Raw genomic sequence first — 17686 nt, forward strand, 5'->3', positions numbered from 1 at the left:
AAATTTTTATTTATTTTTGGCTGCGTTGCGTCTTCGTTGCTGCGCGCGGACTTCCTCTAGTTGCCACGAGCTGGGGCTACTCTTCTTGGGGTGCACAGGCATCTCATTGGGGTGGCTTCTCTTGTTGGGGAGCATGGGCTCTAGGTGCACAGCCTTCATTAGTTGTGGCACACGGGCTCAGCAGTTGTGGCACACAGGCTTAGTTGCTCCGCGGCATGTGGGATCTTCCCGGACCAGGGATTGAACCCTTGTCTCGTGCATTGGCAGGTGGATTCTTAACCACTGTGCCACCAGAGGAGTCCCCTTGGGCATGCTTTTAATGTTATATTTATTGTAATAAATTGTAATTACCCTGTTTTCCTGGTGTCTTGTTTCTTCTACTAGACTGTGAGCTCTTTGGGGTATTCACTTTTGTAACTCCACCATCTACCTAGTCCTTTTCTTAACATAAAATAAGCGTAAGATTTGTTGCTGAAGCACGACTTCGCGGCTCGGTCTCCTTTACCTAGCAGTGACTTGAGCTCAGGTGATGCCTCCCAACCTCCCCCTTCTGTAAAAAAGGGGTTGATAACTTGAACACGGTTGTTTCTTGGAGTCCATGAGATAACAGGAATGAGCCCTAACATGGTTGTCCGCACGTCGTTGGAGCTCGGTGACTGAAGCCCAGGGAGGAAATACGTTGGTTAGTGTTAGTGGGGAAGGCGGGACCGGGACACCAGAGGAGAAGGCGAGTTCCACTGCGCAGGTGCACGCAGTACGCGGTGCTGTGCTCACTCCCTGGCTCTCGTGTAGTTCCGGGGCCCTGTTCGCTGCTGGGGCCGTAGGCCGTCGCGGAGCTGACGTCACCACTGTGCGCTGCCACGTCTGCTCAGCTCCGCGGTAATGGAGGCTGAGGATGAGTGCTGACGGGGCTGGGCTCTGCCTCTAGCTTTAGTTCTGGCTCTGACTGGCACTGACTCGGTGTCTGGGTCTGGCAGCGCGAAGCCTGGACACCTTTTCTCGACTCTCCGGGAGGGGACGGCCCGCGGGCAAGCAACTGGTTTGGAGCGCCTCAACCTGGGCAGGGAGTTCTCTTGCCTGGGGTCCAGCCTGTAAAGCCGCCTCCTCCCAGGGATCCCTCCCCACTGGCCTGGTCTCCTCCATGCGTGAGTATTACCGAGCTGCCGCGCTGTCCGATTGTCCCTGGCCTGCTTCGGCCCTCCAGGTTGCGCGGCGAGGGCCGCTTTGTCATCCCCTCTTAGGGGCCAGTCTATTGAAGTTTGTGGTCGTCTCGCCGCCCACCTTCCCCCACCCCATCCTCTCGCCCTCTTCCGTGCCATTTTTTTTGCTCCACACTTTTCTTTCCCTTTGCTGGTTAATTGAGCAAGGACCAGCTGCCCCTACATCCAATGGTTTGAATGCTTTGTCTCACCTGGCGTTTGTTAATCTGCAGCCGAAAGCTGTTAGGAATAGGGAACAGAGGATATCTGCTGTAACGTTTTGAAAACCAGGGTTTTTCCACGGTGTCATTCTTCAGTTTTTAAGTTGTATTGTTTAGGAAACAGATTTTTGGTATACATATTGGCGGAGCCGTGATTTTACCATAGATTGATAAAAACAGTTTCTTTTCAGTGATGGTCTTTATGTATTACTTGTCTTTTAATCCTGCAGTTTCAGTAATTTCTAAATAATTTTACATCAGTTTTTCTTGAGTGGCCATCCATTTGAGCTCTTTCCAGTATTTTCACTCTAACATATGGAGATACCACTTGAACAGTTTTACTTTTAAAGCGTTAAAAGACCTTCTGATGTACTTTCACGCATCGTTGTCAGTCCTGACAACCACCTCTGTAGGACAAGGAACGCTTTTTTTTCTGATGAGGAAACAAACTCAGAGGTTAAATGCCTCCAAGTCAGATAATAAGTGACCCAACTGATCTCAGAATCTAGATTCCCTTGATAACAAAAGCTAACATTTTGGACAGTGCTGATTCTTCTGCCTTTCAAGTGTTACTGTGAAATACTACTTTTGAACTGGAAATGTATATATTCAGTGTTTCTTGTAAATTTCTACCTGATTGTAATATCTTTCAAACAGAGCTTAGATTAGAACTTAGGCTTCTGACCCATTGGAGACTGAGTAGTCCTTTCATTAGAATAAACTAGGTAATAGACATTGGGAGCATTTGTTTGACAATCTGGTTTTACAAGGTCTGCTCACTCAGTTTTTCTGGTTGTTTTGTTACACTGCCTACTTTAAAAATAGTAAACTGATATTTAAATGTCTCTTTTTGCTCAGTGTTGAAACAGGCTGACAACCGTTAACCTGGGTTGCAGCTACAGGTGGCACTGGAAGCAGACTGGTTCCTGGACATGCCCGGTGGAAGGAGGGGCCCTAGTCGGCAGCAGCTAAGCCGTTCAGCTTTACCTTCTTTGCAGACTTTGGTTGGTGGGGGCTGTGGCAATGGAACAGGCCTGAGAAACAGGTAAAGAAGAAATAAGACTTTGCGTAATTTTTAATATCCTATGATCAGTAAGACTAATACACAAGTCACCATGTTATTCAGATATTTGCTTATCAAGATTGTTTTCTGACACTGAAGTAGAAATCCTGACCCTAAAGATTGAAAACGAAGTATTTCAGAATACTTTGGAGATAGAAAGTTGTGATGCCCACAAAGTGAAAACAGGATGATTCATACTTATGGCTGATAATCCAAATTCTAGTCATCACCTTTTTTTTCAGCTATTAAAAGAAGGGAGAAATGAAGTACAGTTCAAGATGAATGTGATGGTTTAACTACTTACTAGCATTCTTTTTTGGGCAGGGCAAATTAAAATTGACAGTTAACATGAGATTCTAAAATTGTCATATTCTATCAAGGGTCTTAAAAATTATTTTGTTCAAAATGAAATGAATAAACTATCAGCTGTAGCCTAAACATCTTAAGATTTGTGTCATGTTGTACGAGAATAAAGAATTTGATTTTCTTAATGGAAATTTATCTCTATTCCTAATTTTCAAAAGTTAGAATGAATTATTTCTAAAATTATCCAGGATAACTCATTTCATCAGGAGGTTCGATCATGTAGCAGTAGAAAGAGATGGCTTTTACTGGATTGTTTTGGTCAAGATAATTTTTCTTTTTCTGCTTCCTCCCTGAATAGAGTTTTCTCTGGCCTGGATTCTAATTTTCACAGCTAGCAGTCAGTACTACTCTTGTCTTTTCAGGCCCTCCTGATGTTATTTGTGCACTTTCTCTTTCTGGCCTGCCCTTCTTTCTTTCTGACCTTCCACCTCAAGCTCTACTCAGTCTTCAGAATCAGTTCTGATCTTGTCATTTCAGTGGGGCTCTCCCTGAAATTCCAGTTTGAAGGGACTTTCCAGGCTCTGATTCTCATTATACTAATTTTCAATCCAAATTTTATATTTACATATGTATACAGAGTACTTATAATTTATCCTAGAGTAATTAATATTTTTACTCTCCTGTTCTTTGGATTTCCTCATTTTAAAAATAGTAATACTTTCTGCTTGGAAATAAATGAAGTAGTAAATTGCAGTAACTTTTAAAAACTTTACTCTGAATTTTCCAAAATTTCTACAAATAACATGTGTTGTTTTATTTTTTTAAATAAAGAAAAATGAAAAAATGAGACTGTGAAAATGCTCTTGAGGAAAGGTACTATCCAACATAGATACTGAGATGAAGGAAGTTTCATATTTGAAGTTCATGCTTTAATTTTACTAATATATACTGACCATCAGTTTAGTGATTCAGTACTTTCAAATTGCAGTAGAAAATCATAGCTGTGCCTAGCTAAGATTCTAGCTAGCTAAAATATTCTGACTCTGCCTCTGTATTAACTCCAGTAGTTACTTTGACTTTGTTCATTTACTTTGACTTTGAGGATTTCCCTAGATTCTTAGATTAGATTCGATTCTCATACCGTCCCATGGAACCCTCCTCAGTGTTTTGGGCTGTTGTAGGAGCACACAGAAGGGAGAAAAAGTCATTCAGGCCTAGTAGTCTAGGCTTCGGGTTTCCCAGTCCTCTCTTAATGAGACTAACTTTTTCTCCTGTGTATTTTAAATATTAGGATACCATGTAAAATACCTTTTGGGGGAGGGACTATGAACTGTTCTGCTATTTAAAAAGAGCTGGAAAGCACATTCTCAGATGGTTCTGCATGTACTTGCAGTCTGCAGGTAGAATACTGGGAAGAACCAAGAACATTTAGAAAATACCTCTGCTCTTAAATGAGTTTAGCTCTGAGCATGTGATCTGTCTTCCTTGTAGCTCTTCTATCCTGGCTTTCCAGGTTCTAGTTATGGTTGCCTTGATCTACCATTCTCCATCAACTTTCCTCCTTTAACATATATTTCTTTAGTGATTAATTGGGTTGGTGGGGAGAAGGACTTATTTTTCAACAGATTAGAATAAAGTGAAAAATAATAGTTGCTCATGTTTTGAAAAGTCACTAAAGCTATTATGAGGGATTATTTTGTGACATTTTTACCTAGAGGGGTTATTTTGGAAGAAGACAGACAGTTCTATATTTGTTTCTTGATGGGAAAGAAGCAGCCTAGAATAATAGGTTGTTTTACAAGACCTGGGGAAAGGGTATAAAAAGTGTGGATGAAACCAGTGTTAGATAGCCTAGAATATAGTTTTAGGAAGGATGTGTATAAAGAAAAACAATGTCCAGATGCAGAGAACTCATTTCTGGAGTGTCTGTAGAGTATTGAAGAGAGAAATAAACAATTGCTTAAGTGTGATGTAATTTTGGATGTTATACTTGAGTCTGCAAGACAGAAATCAGCAGAAGAAGAGAGCATTTGCCCCTGTTTGTTAGGTGTTTGTGACCTGTTTGAAGTTAAACTTGAAAATGTCAAAGAGGTAGTTTGGTGACACAATCAGAATTGAAATCCGTCCTGTCCTGCTTTCTACCTGTGGGGAACAGGGATTTGTTCTTGGGACTATGTGCTTAGATGATTGCCTTCTAAAGAAGGAGGATATACTGTGAACTGCTGAGTTTTTAGAGAGCTTTTAGTTGAGGGAGAATCTTATTTGAGAAGGACTAAGAGTGATTTTTTTCTTTGTTTTGTTCTTGTATGCTTAGTTAATAATATCACCTGAGCATGTCCAAATGATCACTGCTTTCTCTATCCCTTTTAGTTCTTTTTTATTCCTTTAAATTTTTCTTGCTTTATCCGTTTGCTTACCTAAAATTTGCTGCTTGCTAGCTCCGTAAAAGCCAGTCTTAGGTCTGCTATGTTAACTCTTTCCTGCATACAAGGACAAAGCAGGGTTCACCGTAATTCATATTGTTTGCACAAATAGTTTAAGCATAGTGAGCCACTCTTATTATTTAGGGAAGCTTTTGTATCAGTGGAGGGGACTGTTTACCAGTCAAGTTCCTAGATGCCAGCCTTGTATGCAGTCCTTTCTAAGGATTGTTATGCTGAACACCTGCTTTCCTTTTGGGAGTCTGGAATTTTGGTAGTGCTAGGTAAAGAGTATTTACGTGGCTAGTCTCCAGTAAAAAACCTTGCCTGCTCAGACTCTAATGAACCTCCCTGGTAGACAGCACTTCACACATGTTGTCATAACTAGTTGCTGAAGGAGTTAAGTGCATCCTATATGACTCCACTGAGAAAGGACTCTTGGAAGTTTGCACCTGGTTTCCTCCGGACTTTGCCTGGTACCTTTTCCATCTGCTAGTTTTGATTTGTATTCTTTTGCTGTTATACATCGTAGCCGTGAACATGACTATATGCACAGTCCTGTGAGTCCTCCTAGCGAATCATCAGGCTTAGGCATGGTCTTGGGGACCTGCAGCACAGTTTGAAAGAGAATATTCAGTGATAGCATTGAGAAGAGTTCTTTGAAGAGAATCTTTTCTAACCCTTGTATTATAGATGAAGAAACCTGAGGCTCAGGGATATAAAGTTACCTTCTCAAAAACCACAACTGGTTAGTGGGAAATCTGGGACTGGAACTCTCCCACATTGTATCTCAAACATTTGTGTCACTTTGCTCTTCTTGAATCTATATTCTTTCAGAGGAACAATACTTTCTAAAAAAAATTTATTTTATTTTTGTTTGTGTTGGATCTTTGTTGCTGCACGCAGGCTTTCTCTAGTTGCGGCGAATGGGGGCTACTCTTCGTTGCGGTGCGCAGGCTTCTCATCGTGGTGGCTTCTTTTGTTGCAGAGCATGGGGGCTCTAGGTGCGGAGCTTCAGTAGTTGTGGCACATAGGCTCGGTAGTTGTGGCTTGCAGGCTCTAGAGCGCGGGCTCAGTAGTTGTGGCACACGGGCTTAGTTGCTCTGCGGCATGTGGGATCTTCCCGGACCAGGGATCGAACCCATGTCTCCTGCATTGGCAAGCGGATTCTTAACCACTGTGCCACCAGGGAAGCCCTAGGAACAGTACTTTTAATTTTTCTTAAATGATACCTCCGTAATTAATTTTCTGAGATGTATTGACCAAGTCTATTTATTTTAGCTCTTTTTTTTTCATTTTTTGGTTTTAAGATCTTTGATCATATCTCCTCTCAAACTTTTAACGTGTAGGGATACTTTCCTCTTTCCAACTGATTCTCTGGATCACTATATTTGATGTTTGTCTCTTTGTCTTTTGGCTTGAAGTATAATAGCCAAGGCTGTATAGCCTGTCACAAATAACAGAATTTTTTTTTTTTAACTGACAAAGCAAAAGACTTTATTTGGAAGGAGCACCCGGACAGAGAGAGCAGCAGGTTAAGAGAACCCAGGAGAACTGCTCTGCCACTTGGCTCGCGGTCTCAGGTTTTATGGTAATGAGGTTAGTTAGCTTTCTGGGTTGTCTCTGGCCAGTCATCTTGCTTGTGCCATATTTGGTCTGACTCGGTACTTCCTGGTGACACACGCATCTCTCAGCCAAGATGGATTCTAGCATGAGGGTTTCTGGGAGGTTTGCGGGACATATTATGGGCTGGCATCTCCTCCCTCCTTTTGGCCCCTCCCGAATTCTCCCAGTTAGTTTTCAGCAGCAGCACCATGTTCCTTATTGAGATCTCCTGTTACAAGATAACTCATGCAAGCAGTTATTGTGTCTGGCCAAGGTGAGTTGTTTTGGTCAGTAGTTCCCTAACATCTTGATTTCTGATTACATGTGGCTTACTGTCTACCAGGGGAGAGAATATTTCAATACTGTATGAATGATAAGTGTGATAAGGGAACTAGGGACAGAATTTATTGGGCGTACAGAAGAGCAGCGTTTTTCCAAATATGGGGGAGGAGGATTGAGGGCATCCTTTTTTTTTTTTTTTTTTTTTTTAATTTTTATTGGAGGACAGTTGATTTACAATGTTGTGTTAGTTTCTGCTGCACAGCAAAGTGAGTCAGTTATACATACACATATATCCACTCTTTTCCCATATAGGTCATTACAGAGTATTGAGTAGAGTTCCCTGTGTTGTACAGTAGGTCCTTATTAGTTATCTATTTTATATATAGTATAGTGTATATGTCAATCCCAATCTCCCAATTTATCTCTCTACCTCCTTTCCCCCAGTAACCATAAGTTTGTTTTCTACATTTGTGACTCTATTTCTGTTTTGTAAATAAGTTCATTTGTACCTTTTTTTAGATTCCACATATAAGCTATATCATATGATATTTGTCTTTCTGAGTCTGACTTACTTCGCTTAGTATGACAATCTCTAGGTCCATCCACGTTGCTGCAAATGGCATTATTTCATTCTTTTTTATGGCTGAGTAATATTCCATTGTATATATGTACCACATCTTTTCTATTCATTCATCTGTCAGTGGATGTTTAGGTTGCTTCCATGTCTTGGCTGTTGTAAACACTGCTGCAGTGAACATTGGGATGCATGTATCCTTTCAGATTATGGTTTTGTCTGGATATATGCCCAGGAGTGGGATTGCTGGATCATATGGTAGTTCCACAAATATAGCTCTTTTGTACTTTGTTTTGAATATTTTTCTTGAAGCCCAGAGAGTTATTAACTTTATTAACAGCAGAATTAGTCTTCCTTACTTAGGAAAATTCTATAAAAACCTTTAAATCATAACAGATATTTTAGCATGTACTTTTGACTGAAGAGGAATAAGAAATTTTATTTGTTCTAGAGAATGTTTAGTTTATTCTAGAGTAGAGGCTCCTCATCAGAATTTTTTGTTTCCATATTTTATGATTAAATGGAGTGAGGGAATAGAATGGCTGCTGGCATTAATTCTCTCCAAGTCCACCAACTCAAACAACTCCAGAGGGCACCTTTCATGTTGTATTCTGTGTGGAAAAATACCTCCTGGAGTTATGCAGTGCTGTGGCCCATCTCCCAGAACAGATCAGAGGATAGTGGTGTATTAATGATTGGTTTATGATTGAGCAAGTAAGGTTTTGAGGCCTACTGGTAGATCACAACCTACTCCTTGGTAAGCTTGTTCTATTGGAGTGTACTCTTGAGAATGAGGGGAAGAAATTGTAATAATTTTTTCTGACCCTCCCCCCATCCCTGTTCTTCCCTTCTAGCTCTTCTGAGTTTCTGCCATGGTATTCTTAACTGTTCAGAATGAGCAGAGTTCATATTCCCATGAGTCACTTAAAGTACTGTAAATGTCACATACTAATGGTGGAATTCTATATTTGAACATTTTAGAGTAGAATGGTAGCACTAATATTGTTCCTTCTCTAGAATCTTCTTTGGAAATAACTAAACTAAGCCTCTTTTCCGTGTTCTGTTAGCAATAGTAGACCCTTAGATCTCTATTCACAGGCATATAAACAATGGGAAATTTTATTCCTTACCCTCATCTTATCATTTTATTTATTTATTTATTTGGCTGCTCCGGGTCTTAGTTGCGGCACACAGTATCTTCGTTGCTGCGTGCGGGATCTTTAGTTGCAGCATGCAGGATCTTTTAGGTGCGTCATGCGGGTTCTAGTTCCCTGACTAGGTATTGAACCCGGTCCCCCTGCATTGGCAGTGTGGAGTCTTTACCACTCGACCACCAGGGAAGTCCCTCATCTTATCATTTTAGATAGCCCAGCTATTTGTGACTTACAAAAGAGCTTAGAAGAAAGAACAAGAAGAAGATAGGGATTAATATCTCTACATTTTAATTTGTGTTTTAAGAGATCTCCCTCTTTTTCATGACTGTATTGGTCTGCTGTCTCCTCAACCTAAAGGTATGTATTTGCAGTGAACTAGGAAAAGTACTGTCTCTGTCCTTAAGATTATGATCTGATAGACAAAAAGATGTATACAAAAAAATTATACAACAGTATGAAAAAAACTGTATAACAGTATGAAAAGTGCAATAAAGGCAGAGTTTAGGTATAATGGTGGCACAGAGGAGAGATGAATCAGTTTTGATTGAGTGAGTCAGAGTAAGCTTTTAGAGGATATGTTTGATCATTTTAAAAGTCTTGAAGAATTTTGTCTGCAAATGTGTATGTGAAGCTTTAAGGAAGGTGATTTTGGAGGGCATTGCTGGTAAAAAGAATGGTGTATACAAAGGAATAGCATGTATATTCACAGATAGCAAATAGCATGGGTAGTATATAGGGTGCATGTGGAGGAGTGATAAGAGATGAGAGTAGTCTGTTAAGCAGAGGGCCTCATAGGACAGACTAAACATTTTTGGATATTATGCTGTTAGTGGAGAGCTACTAAAGAGTTTTAGGCAAGAGAGTACACTATCAGTTTCACTTTAGAAAGATCTTTAAAGGCAGGTTGGAGGATTTGGTCAAAGTAGAGTTGAAGTTAGAGGGATTACCTCAGTAGTTCAGGTGAAAAATGGTAACTCCTTGAACTTAGGCAGTGGGTTTAGAGAGGAGAGTGCAGTTTGGAAAAAGATTTATAAAGTGGAGTATATATGATTTAGAGAAGAAAATTCCTAATATGACTCCCAGGTTTCTGATTTGGGCAGCTAACTGGGTGGGCTGTGGACTAGGGTCAGGATTGTAGGAGGAGAACCACAGAGATGTCCAGTAGACAACTTGATATCATGGATCTAAAATGCAGCAGTGAGCTTTTTGGAGAGAAATTTTAGTTTTCAGCATGTAAGAGATAATGGAAGCCGTGACCATGTATTACATTACGGAGAGAGAGTGTACAGAGGGAAAAGAGATGAGCAAAAGGTCCCAGAATAGAGTCTTGAGGAAGGCCAACAGTTAAAGTATAGGTGAAAAAGGAAGCAGAACCCCTTTGTGCTCTTTGACACTGAAAGGTATCACCATTTGAATTAACCATAATTTTCTCTTTTCAGGAATGGTAGTGCTATTGGCCTTCCGGTCCCACCTATCACAGCCTTAATCACCCCAGGTCCTGTTCGTCATTGCCAAATTCCTGATTTGCCTGTGGATGGGAGCCTGCTCTTTGAATTTCTCTTTTTCATCTACTTGCTGGTTGCTCTGTTCATTCAGTACATCAACATCTATAAAACAGTGTGGTGGTATCCTTATAATCATCCTGCCTCTTGTACTTCATTGGTAAGTCTTAACAGGCCTTTAAGTTCTTCCTGTTGCTTAGTCAAGAAACTAGTAGGAAAACTTATGTGTAGAAATTATTTTTCTTAATTTTTCTTGGAATAAAATGTTTTTATATTAAAGCACAGATTACCTTCAGAATATAATGTCATAAGATTGTTAAATATCTGGCTTTGGTCCATAACCAGAAGTAGTAAAAATATAAATGAAAATGCAGAAAACATTTAAGTAATTTATTGTAACCATATCACAGAAGGGTTTTGATATTTAGCTTTCTCTACACCATGTTAAATTTGTTGAAAGTTTAAGGTGCAAGTATGATTATATTCCAGGAACTTTACCCTTTTGATGGCTATATGAGGATAATGATAGCTTCTGTAACAAATAAACCACAAATTGTATAATGCCTCAAACATGTAACAGTCTGAGGAAGTTGTCCTAGTTGGCAAGAGTAGCACACTTCCATTGGCAGGAGACCCAGGCCGATGGAGACTCTGCCATCTTCTAGCATGTGGCCTCCAAGGTGGCTGTGGTCTGTTCCTGTTCTCCAGAAAGGGGAAAGAATGTAGGGAAGCCTAAAGGAGAATTTCTTATAGGCCAGGCTCATGTCATTTTCACATGTACCCACTCCTAACTGTAAGGGAGGTTGGACAATATAGTACCTTAGCTGGGTTCATTGTTACCCTGAGTAAAATTGGGTTCTGTTACCAAAATAAAATGAGATAAGAACTAGCCATCTCTGCTGAAGTACATCAGCAGTTATAACTCTTTCCAGTTATTTAGTGTGCTGTGGTAATCTTGATGCACAGAGGGTTCTCCACAGATGGGTATATAAAATAACAGTTCAGGATAGTCAGGTGACCTAGTAGGTAAGTGGTCAGCAAGGGCAGATTTGGATGGATAATGGATATATGCTCTAGGAGAAAGAAGATTATTGTCCTGGGGAAATTGTATGTGTCTGACACTTACAAATGATTAGAAAACCTCCCTGGCCTGGTGAACATAGAAAGGAAATGTGGACCAAAATATTCAAGATAGTATGAGAAGGGAATAAACATTTTTATTTTAAATCCTTCTTTGGCCATGGTATTGTAAAATGAGGTTGGATTAGATGATCTTTAAGGCTTCTTCCAGCTGTATAGTTTTATAAGTAAATACCTCAGTATCTTAACAGTGACATTGGCAAATACTTGCTAAAATATTTACTATGTTATTTGCAAGTATCATCTCATTTATTCTTTTTAAAAACAGGTAGGTACTACTCTAAGACTCCCATTTTATAAGTGAGAAATATAAGACCTAGAAGTTATGAAACTGGCTTAAAATCACATGTGACAAAGTGAACACTCAAATTCAGACCTATCTGCTATGTTTTACTATGTTTTACTTCCTGTGTTTATTCTGTGTTTACTCCATGAGTACCGTTGGTTAGTTCTGTTATACTGTTTTCACTTTGACATCCCATGGAAACTTCTCACTTACTGAATTTTAAAGGTAATCAAAGAGCTCTTTTCCCAGTCAGCCATTTCTGACAGGAGTTCTTGTGAAAGTCCCTTATAAATGTTGCCTTGAAATGGAGGGAGCCAGTGCTGCTATGGCTGCTGACTCCAGAATTACGCTTCCTTTGCCTGACTCATACCACCAAAAATGGGTGCCTTTTACCCTGCCCCTCTCCCCACTTTACTCACTTTATGTGATTGGCATTAAATCAAAAGACATTAAATCAAATCTAGTAACTTTAGTTACAGGAAAGTTCAGAAATGTAGTTTTTAGCTTTCCAGTCTCTACAGTAGAAGAAGGCACACTTAAAGGAGGTTATCATGTGGTCTGGCTAACTTATCTGCCACACATAATCCTTGATCACTCAAAGCTTAAAATTTAATTGTGGAGCTAAGAGTAACATATGTGGAATAGCAAATAAGATTTTAGCCCATGAATCTGAGGGCCTGCATCAGTGAGCTGTTAAAGATGAATGGGCCGCTACAGACCTATTTGCTTCCCACCACTGAAGGTATTCAAGCATGGCAGGTGGCAGCTTGACTGGGATGGTCGCCAAGGGACTTATGTCTTAACTAGTGGTTTGTCTCTTTTAAGTTTTCTTCTGTTAGGCATGCCTGACTCAGAAATTTGTCAGATTTATATATATGGTTTTTCTTTTTCATTTTCAAGATCTTAATAATTATCAAAAAGAAAATGTGTGCACCTGAATATGTAAAGTTTCATTCTAGCTATCAAATAATTAGCTGAGTGAGTCTTAACCCTAAGAAACATAAAAGCTAAAAGTGGTGTAGTAAGTTATTCAGAATATTCAGGAGTGGAACGCTTTGATTAATCAAATATTCTGGTTTATAAAGAGTTAATCATAAGTAGATTACTAGTTTTCAGTGATTTAGAATATAACAAAATTTGCTTAACAATGAGGTACATTAGGCACTTAAATTTTTCGATATAAAAAATGTCTTAGATGGATTGGTAATATGTAAGACCCCCTCAGACATTAGCTAGGGGGTGTAGTGTATTTGCTTCCATTATTTTGGAGGAGTAGGATGAGCAGGGAGGAGTCTCAAAACTAAGAGGGGATAAATAATTGTTAGAATCCAAACACTTAAAGAGAGACAGGGAAAAGGAAATGGTCTGAGGAATGGTAAGCCACTCTCTTGATACTCTGACTGCTTTACCTTTAAAAGGTATCCCAAATCTGGCCACTCCCATCGCTACTGTTGACCCTGTTGACCCATCGCTGTTGACCCTGTTGACCCATCGCTACTGACCCTGTTCAATCGATCATGTTTTCTCATTTGAATTGAAAGCAATAGCTTCTTAACTGATCTTTCCCCAATACAATGTATTTTCCACACAGCAATCAGCATGATAATTTTAAAATACAAATAGAATCATGGCACCCTTTGCCTAAAACACTCTTATGACTTCCCCATAGGAAAAAATATATAAACTCAATCTTTTATTGCTCATTACCTCATTCCAGCCTTCTTGCCGATATTCAGACATACCAGGCATATATTTCCCTGCCTTAGAGCCTGTGTGATTACTTTTTCCTCTGCCTGGAGCTCTCTGCCCCCAGATCTTGTCATGGCTTGTGCTTTTTTGTCATTCAGCTGTCAGCCCAAGTGCCACTTTCTCAGCACCAATTTAAATTGGTTCTGCACTTCCTTTCCCAGTCATTATTGTTTTATTTCTTATCAGCAGCATAACTATTTGAAATGCTTTTGCTTGTTAGTTTGTTTATTGTCATTGCCCTCCCCCCTTAAGCAACTTTATTAAAGTTGTGGGTTTAACTGCTGTAACAGGGTGTCTAAAACAGAACAGATGCTTATTTCTCTATTGTATAAAAAGTAGGTAGGTGATATAAGGCCAGTGTGGCAACTCTTCGTATCTGTTGCTCTGCCACCCCCAATGTTCTTTCAGACACCATGGTCCAAAGGCTCCAACTCCTGTCATCACGTGCAGCTGGCAGGAAGGAGGAAGGGAAAAAGAGACAGCTCTTTCCTTTAAGGGCATGGCTTGGAAGTCACACACATGACTTTCCCTCATATCCCTTAGCCGCAAGTAGTTATTCCAAGGGAGGCTGAGAAATGAACCTTTAGTCAGCTAGGAGTCAGTGTCCAGTTAAATTTTGTGATGGCAGAAGAAACAACTAGTAATCTCTGCCATCCCCTTTCTCTCTCACACTGCAGTAAAAAGTAAGATCCAGGAGAGCAGGAATCTTGTCTATCATTCTTCATCATTGTATCCTCAGTATCTAGAAGACTACGTGGCATGCTGTGGGTGTCTAGTTCATATTTATTGAATAAGTTGAGAAATTCTGGAAGGAGGACTGTGGAAACTTACAGACCTTTTGACCATCAAAATGAAAATACATCCCAACTTTTTTTGTTGCTAATGACTTTTCATTTTGTTTATTATCACAGTTATATATACAGACTTAGAACTAGAAGGAACCATACATAGCATCTAGGTAATGCTATCATTTTATAGGAAAAAGAGATCAAATATAAGACATGTTTTTAAATCAAGTTAAGGAGAAAGACTGAATGTATTGCTGTATCAGTGAGTAGGGAGTTTAGATTAGTAGATGCCCAATTAGATTAATATAAGCTTTCATAAAGAGAGAACAACAACAGTAACTCTTGAAGCCTGGGAATTTAAATTTGACACTCATTATAAATATGGCATTTTAGATAATTATTCTTGCCATAATTCTGCAGGTTATCACTTGTTAACCCAAAACTGTAATCTTTTCCTTCTAATACAGAAAACTTGCAAAAAAAGAGAAGGTTACATTCCAGATAGTTTAAAATAGTGTTTGAAAAGTTAAAGCAATTTGTCATGAAAGAAGTAGAAGGTAGGTAGTCTCTTCAAGGTCCCTCAAATTCCTGTGGTCTGTAAGTGAAAGATGATATAGGACAATCTTTTGAGGGGGCAAACCTCTTCATGTAGTAGTTCCAACTGGATACACATATTTCTTTCTGATACAGTTATTTGTTTCTCTTATAGAATTTTCATCTCATTGATTACCACCTGGCAGCATTCATCACAGTGATGCTTGCGAGGAGGCTTGTATGGGCCCTCATCTCAGAGGTAACAGCTCACTCACTGTATTCTATCACTTGTAGCTAGAGCTAGTTAGAGGTTGAAAATGTGAAATGTCCAAGTATAATTTGAATGCAATTATAAATTAATTTCTTTACTCTTACATGAATTGCGCTAGTTCTTTTTTAAAGGTTTTCTTCCAGTATATTTAAAATTCAAGTGTGATATACTAATTCAACTGTTAGAAATCTCATTTGTCCAATAGGAGCTTAGTTCTAGCTTCTGAGTTCTCCAGTACAATCTTTCTAATTTTGATAGTTGCAGTAAAAATAGGATGGATTTTAGATAACTATTGTTAAGAAGAGTTGTATGTATGTAAATAAAGAGTTGCATCTAAAACATTGTTTCAAGTAACATTCACTTGAAATTATTTATATACCATTTGTGGAGTTGCTAGCAAGAGACATTTGTTTGAGTTTACTAAAACTTAGAATTTTAAAATGACAGCATCCACACTTGCATAGGACTAATCTTGACCCTCCCTAGGTTAGGGTCTCCTGTTATTTACTCTCCAATAGCAACATACTCTTTTCCTCGTCACACTCATCCCAGTGTCACCAGGGCAGCAGAGCTTGAATGTATTCATCATTTTTGCCTTATTCCAAACCCCAAACTCTTAACCACTGTGCTACCTATATGTGACAGATACTACACAAGGTCCTGGGGATACAGTGGCAACCAAGACAAATAAGACCTCTTTTTGAGGTCCTTATGATGTCTTTATGAGGCTGCCCAACCAAGAAAGACAAATTTTTTTTTTTTTTTTTTTTTTTTGTGGTACACGGGCCTCTCACTGCTGTGGCCTTTCCCGTCGCGGAGCACAGGCTCCGGACGCGCAGGCTCAGCGGCCATGGCTCACGGGCCCAGCCGCTCCGCGGCACGTGGGATCCTCCCAGACCGGGGCACGAACCTGTGTCCCCCGCCTCGGCAGTCGGACTCCCAACCACCACGCCACCAGGGAAGCCCAAGACAAATATTAAACTTAAATTTATTACTAATCCTAAACATTTGAGGATGGAGGCAATGGAGTAATTCCAGTGGCTTAAATGCCTTCCCTTGACTTTGGCACATGAGGTACATTGGCATGAGGTATGTATCAGGGGAGTGATATGCAACTATTTGTCCTGCTGGGCTGAGAACAGCTTGAGCCTACTCTACAGTTTAAGGCCCAGGCTGTAGTATTAATTCAACTGCTTCTTTGCATTTATAACTAACTACACAAATAGTATACATTGTGTATATATTACATATGCTATGTAATATGTTGGGTGAACTAAGAAATGGATATATAGGAGGGAACTGAAAAACTCCTCCTTTCCCATGTGCTGTTGACTCCAGAAAATTGTTTTTCTGAGTTCTGACACTGCTGTTTTAGAGGTTATAAGAATCTGTCATTTTCCCCTGCATTTCACTCATTCCTTCCTAGTTCAGTTTGAAAGAAAATGACATTGCAGAGCTTCATTTTTAGACAAGTATGTTTTCTTACCATATTTAATCAGTTTTAAAGATCTGGGATTAAAGAAGAATATTTGAACAGCTGTGATGTAAAGAACTAGAAGTAATGATCATGCATTATTTTCAAATTTGCAAAAGTCAAAAAAGAAACATTTATTTATGTAGGGATTTGTCAAAGAAGATCTGATTATTTTTTGAAGTTTCAGTAATTTATTAAACATTAATTCAGCAAACAGATTGGGGGGAGGATTCAAGGAAAAATAGCAACACTGTTGCTGCTGTTGAGGCCATTGTAGTCTAGTCCGGAGTCAGATAAATTAGTGGCTCACTATCTTTATGTATATAAAAATCACTTGTTGGTTTGTTAAAATACAGGTTCCTTGACTTGTGATTTTTGTTCCCTATATCTGGTGATGAAAGTCAGTAGGAATTTGCATGTTCAGTAAGCAGCCCCAGTAATTCTGATGAGTGTGGTTCACGGAACATACTTTGAGAAGCCCCAGTGTAAATAAATTAGATGATATCATAAGAACTTAAAGGAGGTCTTTGTGAGGGACTATGGGAATTCAAGGAGGAAACAGCTAACTGTCCCTGGAGAGATCGAATCTTCAAGAATGAGGAAGATAATGTGGAATGGGCAGTTTTTCTTCTTTTCTTCGTTCGTTCCTTCCTTTTTTTTTTTCCCCAGTTTACTTTCCACTAAATCTACTAAGTCCTTACTTGAGTCACATTGCTTTTGAATAAAGTCACTTATAAGCCTTTCTTTTTGGTGCTTCCAAACTTACAGGCCACTAAGGCGGGTGCAGCATCAATGATTCACTACATGGTTCTCATATCAGCTCGCTTGGTGCTACTTACTTTGTGTGGATGGGTACTTTGTTGGACCCTGGTCAATCTCTTCCGAAGCCATTCAGTCCTCAATCTCCTTTTCCTTGGCTACCCGTGAGTACTCCAGTTTTACTATTTTATTAGTAAGTCTTAAGAAATTATTTGGGTCATGCAAATGATGGTATAAAAGGGAGGGAAATGAAATTCTTCAATATAAAGCAGGAGTTCAGAAAATTGGAAAAATCAGTGGTTAGAGTGACCATGTAATTTATTTTCTAAACTGGGTGGGATACAGCTGGGACAATAGAC

The 17686-nt window shown here is 39.4% G+C and overlaps 1 protein-coding gene across 3 annotated transcripts in view; it reads left to right on the forward strand.

The window, feature by feature from the left end:
- Positions 1-851: 851 nt before the first annotated feature.
- TMEM39A (transmembrane protein 39A) overlaps positions 852-17686 on the forward strand; it is a 29526-nt gene continuing 12691 nt past the window's right edge. For 2 of the 3 annotated variants that reach the window (XR_002891289.3, XM_028493386.2), the window contains exons 1-5: positions 853-1145; positions 2279-2465; positions 10264-10486; positions 14999-15082; positions 17337-17491. Coding sequence is in view for 2 of the 3 variants with exons in the window: in XM_028493386.2 (XP_028349187.1) it covers positions 2353-2465; positions 10264-10486; positions 14999-15082; positions 17337-17491 (575 nt within the window). In the remaining variant the exon portion in view is untranslated. Of the gene's footprint in view, positions 1146-2278; positions 2466-10263; positions 10487-14998; positions 15083-17336; positions 17492-17686 lie in introns of all 3 variants that reach the window. The other variant, XM_007106242.4, reaches the window with a different exon arrangement.

The sequence above is a fragment of the Physeter macrocephalus genome, chromosome 1, assembly GCF_002837175.3.
Source record: "Physeter macrocephalus isolate SW-GA chromosome 1, ASM283717v5, whole genome shotgun sequence".
NCBI classification, from domain to species: Eukaryota; Metazoa; Chordata; class Mammalia; order Artiodactyla; family Physeteridae; genus Physeter; species Physeter macrocephalus.